The 10,000-nt window shown below is 42.8% G+C and overlaps 1 protein-coding gene across 1 annotated transcript in view; it reads left to right on the top strand.

Moving 5' to 3' along the window:
* LOC307231961 (voltage-dependent calcium channel subunit alpha-2/delta-1) overlaps positions 1-10,000 on the top strand; it is a gene marked incomplete at both ends in the record, with an annotated part of 79,438 nt that overhangs the window by 2,153 nt on the left and 67,285 nt on the right. Inside the window, 2 exons of the mRNA XM_080002838.1 lie at positions 8,195-8,276; positions 8,667-8,783. Of these exons, the coding sequence (XP_079858964.1) occupies positions 8,195-8,276; positions 8,667-8,783 (199 nt within the window). The remainder of the gene's footprint in view (positions 1-8,194; positions 8,277-8,666; positions 8,784-10,000) is intronic.

The raw sequence follows: 10,000 nt of genomic DNA, 5'->3' as shown, positions 1-10,000 counted from the left end.
AATACGAGCACTTGGCGGGTGTTAATACCACACACGGAAGGCCAGACTGTCAATAACAGAGAAGAGGAGAGGGGGAAGGAAGGGAAGGGAGCGTGGAGGATGCAGCCCTTCTCCTCCTGCTTGTTAAAATGGGTGGGCGTGTTGTAGTCGTCCCTCCGGAGAAAACCAGGCTCCAGCCAGACCTAAATGCCTGGGAAATACTGGGGGGAACAATGGCTGCGAGTGAATTGGAAATGTTCCGAAAAAATACCTTCAAACCACTACTACCACTACTCCTACTACGACTAATAATACTAGTAAGAATACTTAAAACATTTTAAATAAAAGAATGGAGGGCAGATAGGTAATCTAGAGGATTTTTTAAAATTCAGGTAGTTCTGGGGCTGCTGAATACCCTCAGGATCGTCTTAGTTTTAGGACTGACTGTCTGAAGTCTTTTAATGTGGGAAATGTTCAACAAAATCTTCACCTTTTTACAAATCCCGCAAAAGTAGAAGATGCTCAAAACAGCTTTGCGAAGGATGCAATCCCTAACAGCATATAGTAATTGAATGAACAATAAAAAATAGCGATGCATTTAGGTGCAAATGGTGTCGAAACACATACAGAACTGTTATATCCAGTATGTCTCACAGTTAGTGAAGACATGCAAAAGTAAAAAGATATTTTTATGAGAATTATGTTTGGAATGATTCCAACACTGTATACTAAATAATATTTTGCAACTCTTAGTGCAATTCTATATTCCAGCATGCTGTCTATTTTTAACAGAGAGCATAAAAATAACTTAAAATAATGGAATGTATCACCAAAGTGCACGGTAACAGGTAATATCTATCTAATGGACTGATCTACAGTGTATCGATGGATAGTCAATTATATTGTATAATCTATATTACCTTATAATCCGTAGATTTAAATCCAAAGTGGATTTTAACAGGTTTACATAAAGGAATGTAATATTTTTGTAAAGTGTCTTTAATCAGCATTTCCATTTCTCCTTGGGAACCTTTTATAGCTGTATTGTTTCAGTCATTACTCTTGGGACGCGCAGTAATTGGATCCAACAAAGAAAATACAATGGCACCGCACAGTAGAAAGGCAAAATCTCACACAGAGTGTAAATATTACAGTGTGCACAGTGATTCCTGGACAGTTAAAAAATACCTTGACTCTTTACATTTTATTTTTATTCTTATTTTTTGCAGGGTTTTGTTTGAATGCGGGTAGGATGTGTGGTCACTGACTTTGACTGGTCCATAAAACTGCTTTGATAGGTGTGAAAATAAACTTTTAAAACGCAGTGCAATTTTCACACCACTTTCCATACATTAAATGCGTGTTCTTTATATAAATTCAAATGTGGCACTCATGCAGAACTTTTATGTGAAATAAACAATAATAATTCACAAGCCTTAGATACTCTCGAATTGGCTTATGAGCCACACTGTTTAAAACTGTTGCATTGAGATTATGTAGATCGCTCTACATAAATGATCGACTCCGAGCGGAGATCTTCTCGACTGGATGAAACAGAAACAACTTTAAGTGTTTCTAGCAGCACTTTGCTCACGTCTCCCGTATGATGCTGCAAGACCTGGGTGAGGATCGCAAATTGAAACTCATTTTGTTGGCAAATTGCTGTTTTAGTACCTGAGACAAACAGAGCGAGAATTTATCCTTCTTTTTGGGGCGTCACCGCCTAGATTATGGTCCGTGAAGCCCCGAGGTGCCTTCAAAAAAAAAAAAAAAAAAAAAAAAAAAGGAAGTGGGATAGCTGCTCGATATAAAATGGCTCGGCACAGGCTGCTGCTGCGTCTGCATCTGTAATGGTGTGTAATTAGTCTGGAGCTTCACTCCCTGTCCATGGAGAGGCTGCGCGGGTCAACTCATTACCACCTCTTTCTTTTTCTACATCTCTCTATCTATCTATCTATCTATCTATCTATCTATCTATCTATATATCTGTCTGTCTGTCTGTCTGTCTGTCTGTCTGTCTGTCTGTCTGTCTGTCTGTCTGTCTGTCTGTCTGTCTGTCTGTCTGTCTGTCTGTCTGTCTGTCTGTCTGTCTGTCTGTCTGTCTATCTATCTATCTATCTATCTATCTATCTATCTATCTATCTATCTATCTATCTATCTATCTATCTATCTATCTATCTATCTATCTATCTATCTATCTATCTATCTGTCTGTCTGTCTGTCTGTCTGTCTGTCTGTCTGTCTGTCTGTCTGTCTGTCTGTCTGTCTGTCTGTCTGTCTGTCTGTCTGTCTGTCTCTCCTCTCGTCACATCGCCGGCAAAGAATACAAAAAAAACAAACAATGTAGGGCAGTGCCTGACCCAGTTGCTATTTGTGTGTGTGATTTTGTGTGTGTGTGTGTGTGTGTGTGTGTGTGTGTGTGTGTGTTTGTATTTAATTATCCAGCGTTTGTACCATAGGCTACAGTGATCATAGCATGGCAACCGGGGGCAGATCAACTTTGCTGCCTCAGCTCAACAATGACTCTCCTCGCTGTGCTTTCCCGCCGCCCGTGTTATCCATGCCTTCATTAGAAAGCCTTGTGCAGGGAGGTCGCAAGAGTGTAATTCCCGTTCGCTCTGCTTCCAGTGGAAATGGAAGCAGAGCGGGGGGAAATGAGCTGTATTTGGTCCCAATTAGGACATCGATATTGTAACTAGCGATTGTTCCTAGTTGTTTCCATGCAGGCTGGAGCTGGGTATCAGCGGGGCTGAGCATCGAAATTTGATAGATCATGGTATTGACAGAAATGCGTCCATCACGTCGAATTTTGACAGATTCCCCTGGCATTCCGTACCAGGTTTTAGATTCCCAGATATTTCACTTCATTGTCAGTGAAGGTTCATTTTTTTTTTGTGATCGGTATTCTTTTTAAGGTTGAGACGTGTTATGCAAAAGCAGTGACCTTTAATGCAGCATTTCCAGGGCTAAAATATAATTCACCGACTCGCGATGAAATACGCAGCCCTAGGTATCACGATTGTTAATGAACTGCGATGCAAAAGTCTGTTTCCGCCGGCAACACTCTCCGACGGAGCGACGAAAAAGTGACCGCAGAGCGTGCTGTCTCACTCACTGCGTTGGTCTGCTCCGTTGTGGTGTTTGATTTCCGGTGGATGGTCTTAATTGCAGGATGTCACTTTGATAACACGGCTTCGCACGGAGCGACGTGACGGGCTGACGGCATACATCACTTAATGTCGTTATTTTCGATTTTTTTTTTAGATTCTCTGCGTTCTGAGAAAAAGGCTTTATAAATAAAAAGCGTTATTGATATGACTCAGACTTCAAGACGTTTATTGTCTTACATTGCTACAAATTTGAAGAGTGGCGTTGCAACTTTAGAAGATTTTATTTGTAAATAACATGTGTTTAAGCTTTATACACATTTCACGTTGCACATTTCATATCAGAGTTTTTGGTTTCATACTTTCTTTTTTCGGAAAATTGATTTGAAATGTGCACTTTCAGGTGTAATTGACTGAGGAAAAGTGGGTTCACACCCATCTCTCTGTCACTTTTGGTTGCATTTGATAATTTTTTTTGAGGGGGGGGGGTACATCAGGCTCACACTGGGGTCATCTTAAGTACAGTGAGGGATAGTAATGTAAAAACCCAGATGCATAAGATCACTCCGAAAATCTAAAACACAGAGTGAGCGACGGCATCTCAAAGAAATCATTTGGTATGTAGACATATTCCTGTGTCTGCTTCTGTCCTCCTGCCTGTCTCACTACCCCTCTCTCTCTCTCTCTCTCTCTCTCTCTCTCTCTATCACACACACACACACACACACACACACACACACACACACACACACACACTGGATACACAAAAAATATTTCAACATGACATTAAGAAAAAAAAAGAAATCTGTCTGAGCCAATCTGAACTGGTAGTAATCCTGCACTGTCTCATCCTTTTGTCAGCGCCCGGAAGGTCCCCTTAAAGTTAATTCCACAGAATACAAAACTTTAGTGTTCTCCACAAGGGAAACTCTAGGGTATTTGCTTCTGTGATGACACACACACACACACACACACACACACACACACGCACGCACGCACATGCACATGCACATGCACTCGCACGCGCACAGACACAGCACCTTCAAGGTTCCATGAAATTTGAAATTGCATTGTTCTGCTGTTGTCTGTTCGGCGACAGAGGGAGGCTAGGAGAGGACAGGGACGCAGAAAAAAGAGAGGAGCTGGAGATGGGAAGATAGGAGCAAAGGAGGTGAGATGAGGGGAAACGATGGGGGGGAGGAGAGAAAGGGAAAGGAGAGCGGATGAGGAGTGGAGAGGGAATTAATAGTTAAAGAAAGGAAGGGAGAGGCGGAGGATGCATGTGGATGATAGAAAGGGGGGAATAGTTGGTTGGAATTGTCAAAGTGAATTACTTCACTGAAATACCCGTGTTGGCATCCGTATGTTGGAAATATCTCGTTGTCCAGGTGCGAGGTAGTGCTCTGGACTGTTCTGGACATTTTGGCAGACATACATGTTTTAATTTCGATGTAAACGTTGTGTTTACATAGTCACATCGTGGAGCACAGCAGCTATTTCTTTCCTTCTAATTATTGACAACAGGAGTTCGGATTCCAGATCGACTTTCACTAATACGCCTTCTGACCACGGGTGACGTAGTGTAATATTTCTGTTTCTATACCTCTTTGGTTGGTTGCATCTATTTGCCAACTGAAGAAGGTGTGTGGACTTTTCCTTCAGAGAGGCGGAGCTGAGGCTCTGCCAAGCCTCTGTCAGCAGAATCACCCGCATCCAAACGCCATCTGGCCAAGGAAGTTTAGCAAGAGGAGCCCAATTACCACTGGCCCCCGCTCTAATACTCCAACCTGCTGTCCCATTAGCTCTCCTAAATCATTCCACACTTTTAACCCCCGATGAGGATCTGTTCTTCGACGCGCTCCACTTCCAGCTTTCAAGTCGACTCCTCGCTCTAAATTCTCCCCGTCTACTACGTGCCTTGCTTTGTTCCCTCCCCGATGCATACCCTTCTCTTCTTTTTTTTGTTTTCTTTATCTTGTGATTCGCCTTGCTATTCCCACAAATACCGCAGCTTCATTCAAAGTGTGGTGTGCGGTGTCGATCTCTACTAGTTCTCTGCACACTGCACCCAACCGGTGTTAAGCCCGTTACACAGTATGTGTGTGTACGGAAGCGACGTTTTCGACTGTTGCAAAATTGTTGAATAAATGTTGGTGTAGGCTACAAGCCTAGCTCCAAACATAGTCTCCGCCTCAGTCTCCGCTCTGCGCAATTGTGGTGCTGAAAGGACACGGTGATTAGGTACGGGTACTGTAGTCCTCACTTATCGACCTCCCTGATTAACCACCGTTCAGACTTAGCACCAGCTCTCTGAGTGTCGTTCCCACAGTGGGTCAGTATTCGCTCCACTAGCGTTCGCAATGGCCACGCCCCCTTCTCGTGAAACAACACTGGTCCTCGCTGATCGACCAATTTGCTTAACGACCTGCTTGTAGGAACGGAACTTGGTCGCTAAGTGAGGAGTACCTGTATAGAAAAAGCAAATCCAGATGTAATGATATGGTTTGAATTACTGTGGGGATTGGGGGGGGGGTCTGACCCCCCAAAGTGGTAAAAATAACAGGTCGGGGTGGGGGGTGAAACATTGATATATCCTTACGTGTAATCATAACTATTACAATATATTTCCCATATTCATTCCTGGTGGAATCTTGTAATATGATTTCAGACAACCCTAAAGTGGAGAATACCATTACGCTGAGCATGGTGCTCCGCGGTGACCCAGGCAAGCGGGGGAAGCTCCGTCCAGCCGGAGCAGCTCCGCAGTGGAGGCCGCGATCCGACACTCAGATCAGAGCGATCTTTGTTTGTTTTTATCGTCGATTTTTGTCTTTTACTCCGTTTTCTAATTGCATAAAGCCAAAAAAAGGTCGGTGCGTAATCGGTAAATGCCTCTGTGGCAGTTCTGCCTGCCGCACTCCATCCAAGTGGCGTTTTCAGGGTCCTCCAGCAAAGAGACACAGACGACGATGGGTTGTTGACACAAGTTTATTGTAGAAGAGGAGGCTGGGTGGAATTATCCGGGAGCAGATGCAACATGTCATGACATCTATCTATCTATCTATCTATCTATCTATCTATCTATCTATCTATCTATCTATCTATCTATCTATCTATCTATCTATCTATCTATCTATCTATCTATCTATCTGTCTGTCTGTCTGTCTGTCTGTCTGTCTGTCTGTCTGTCTGTCTGTCTGTCTGTCTGTCTGTCTGTCTGTCTGTCTGTCTGTCTGTCTGTCTATCTATCTATCTATCTATCTATCTATCTATCTATCTATCTATCTATCTATCTATCTATCTATCTATCTATCTATCTATCTATCTATCTATCTATCTATCTATCTATCTATCTATCTATCTATCTATCTATCTATCTATCTATCTATCTATCTATCTATCTATCTATCTATCTATCTATCTATCTATCTATGTAGAGAAGGTAAGAATGTACAGTATGTTAAATCATATGGACCAACCCATACCCATCTTATGCTGCATTCAGGGCTCAGTTTCGATGCGCGTGTGTGTGTGTGTGTGTGTGTGTGTGTGTGTGTGTGTGTGTGTGTGTGTGTGTGTGTGTGTGTGTGTGTGTGTGTGTGCGCGCGTGTGCGCGTGAAGGAGGTAGGATACCACTCTTTTTTCCATACCTAAAGTATTCTTAAATCTTGTATCTCCCAATACTGATAAAAGTCAGAAAAAAATCATTCCCTTATTCAACTATTAAGCTTTAAATGGGCTATTTCAGTTGATGCACATCGCTTAAGATGGCCCTCTAAAAGTCCCAAAAAAGCTCAAACTGCAAAAAAAAAACGCTTAACTCTCTGAGAGGAAGAAATATATCGCCAACAACACTCATTCAAATTGGACACACATCTGAGCTGCAGATGTCAATTGTGAACTCATCGCCGTGATGTTTTCCAAACATTTCGACATACATTTGCATTCTCCCTTGTACCTATGGGGGATATCGCTGTCAGGGATGAGAAGAAGTGTCGGTTTGGCGGAGAGGGAGTGAGGATCCAGTTGCGCAACCAAGCGTCGAAAACCAGAATTCATAAACCAGGCTAGATTTGTAAGAGGATCGGATTATTTTTTCGCCCGCTCTGATATCCAATCCAGCATCAAGATAGGGGCCATCTCTTCTACAGTATGTGTGTTAACCTGCATAAGACAAGATAAAACTATTTACGACATTCAGGTGTTACAGCAGCAAAAACAGTACAAGAAAAGAAAGAGATTTGAAGTAGGATTAAGTAAAAATAACATATGTACACATCTGGAGTAGCACAATGTTAACTTCTGAGCCCATTATGAGCAGATTTGTTAGTGTCGCCATGTGTGGTTGCTTGTATGCGCATTTGGGAAAATGTATGCATCCAAATGCGCACACGTATTCCTCTGCTTGATTCTCACACCCAGAAGATCCAACCATTTGCAAGTCACCAAAGCAGCTTTCTATGCTTCTCATTCTCCACCAGACTGTCCGTATTTGATGAACGGTGCCCCTGCGGAATGCCAAGTCTGTGCGGACGCAGCGATGCGCTTCGTGAAGTCTTGTTGTGTCCTGACAAGTTGATTGAAGTGATGGATGGATGGATGGGTGATTAGCAGACGGTCAGGTGGTCTGATCAGACATCGGCGGGGGGCGTGGGGGAATGTCAGTCCCAGTGCTCGCTCACCTCACTGTCCACACGGCGCCCGTCCACTCACATCCCTGTCACAAACCGGACCCGGTGACACACACTTGATTGGATGACTTCACGTTTGAACCAGAACCGAAAAGTAATCTCATTGGCTGACACCGCCAATGAACCCCGCGACATGGGTGTGATTGGATGGATGCGATGCATTTGTTCCCGGTGACATGGGCCGGATTTGGCATGATGTTGTGATTAACCTTATTGGCCGGATCAGATTTGGCTTGTTTGGTTTTTTTCCCGCACCGTGTTAGCGTAGCGTGATGGAGCTGTCGTGTCAAGTGTCCGCCCACGTATAATGCGATTGTCAGTTCGATTGCACTGTGTGACATATAGGCGGTCTCTTCTTGAAATCAAGAAATCAAGGTTGTTTTTATTAATGATCTCCTCTGTTCTTTCATCCGGCAGGATTAAAGAATGGGTGGATCAGATGCAAAGAGAGCTGGTGACCTTGGTAGACACGGCCAGCGCAGGGAAGAGCCTCACACGGGTATATACACCACAGTGCTAAACACAATTGTACCTAAACAAAGATTTATTATCAAAAATAAATAAATAAATACATACATTTGTTATAAAATATGACATTTTTGTTCGTTGTTCATCATTTTTTTTTTGGTTGAGTATAAAGTGTTGTTCTGTTTTTTGATCTGGAAAAAATATATATATTTAGCAGTCATGGTCATTGTTTACCTTCCAGCAGAATTGAAAGTGAAGCAAACTGAAAATGAAACATTTTGCATTTCTATTATTATTAGATTAAATTACACTTTATTGACGCACTCGGGGAAATTTTGCGAATATTTATTTGTGATTTGGATGTACACCATTGCCAATCTGCTGGGTGTGTGCGCGTGTGTGTGTGTTTGCGTGTGTGCAGATCTTTCTGGAAAACCGAAACCTTTACACTGTGGCGCAAAACGACGCAGAGGAGCTGGTGGCCAGAGCAGCCAGGAACATAGAGCAGCTGCTGCGGAAAAGGTCTGCTGCCCTGGAGGTAAGATTCACCCCCAGCCGACACGCGTCCTATTCACCGTGTTATTTAAGAGACGCAGCTGGAACCCTCATACAGTGTGCTGTACAGCAAGTGAGCGCGGCGCTCACTTGTACTTTTTGGCTGCTCTGACTACTGCACGCCCCGTGGCCTTTACCCAATGACATTTTACACCGCGAGTTCGAGATATTAATCAGCCACACCATTGACATTACATGGAGCAATTTATGTCACACTTATTATACTCCAATTCTTATTGTGAGCGATTATCTCAACTGTTACTTTTGGAGAAAAAGATCATATGAAAGGGAGCAGAGGTTTCTCACCAGAGAGCTGATTTGGGATAAGCCATGGACTCGTACTAATAAATAAACAGGAAACATATCTCACATCCGCCAAGAACATTGAACAAAACGTGTACGAGAGATCATTATGGGGAGCGTCAGATAATGCCCTTCTGCACCGTTCCATGTGATAATGAGAGCTTTGACCCGCGGGAGCTTCTCGCTCTCTCTCTCTCTCTCTCTCTCTCTCTCTCTCTCTCTCTCTCTCTCTCTCTCTCTCTCTCTCTCTCTCTCTCTCTCTCTCTCTCTCTCTCTCTCTCTCTCTCTCTCTCTCTCTCTCTCTCTCTCTCTCTCTCTATATATATATATATATATATATATATATATATATATTGCTCTCTCCATTGCTTTCTATTTTTCTATTCCTCTGAGCTGAACTGGGTCACAGACGCGTATTTACATCCGTGATTCAAACTCTTTGCACATTCAGAGGGAATTCACAGCCCCTCACACTGCAGACCTGCCAACCTGCACACATTTTGTGTACCAACTGCACATTTCTTAGTGAAAATACGCAGGTACGAAATGCCAGCTGAAACCACGCAAAAAAAATAAAAAAGAAAAAGAAATACTGATAATAATTATATATCTATATATTGTGATTTAATGATGGAAATCAAACAATAGAAAACAATAGCATACATTTATTGGGTATTTAAACTACATCCCTCGGATTGGACCAGATACTATGACCTGTGGTTCTGTAAGTCCTCCCTCTCCTCTCACTCACAATTCGCTGATACGCAGCGCAGCGGTACTTTATTATCCACAAGATGTAACGCTGCATTTCTGAGGTAAAATGGGAAATGGGAGAGCTATAATAAAGCACACAAATGTGACCGTAATGTTAACAAAAACGTGAGATGCACCGATCAA

The sequence above is a fragment of the Zeus faber genome (assembly GCF_960531495.2).
Source record: "Zeus faber genome assembly, chromosome: 6".
In the NCBI taxonomy this organism is placed as follows: domain Eukaryota; kingdom Metazoa; phylum Chordata; class Actinopteri; order Zeiformes; family Zeidae; genus Zeus; species Zeus faber.
This window is presented reverse-complemented; position numbering and strand designations above follow the sequence as displayed.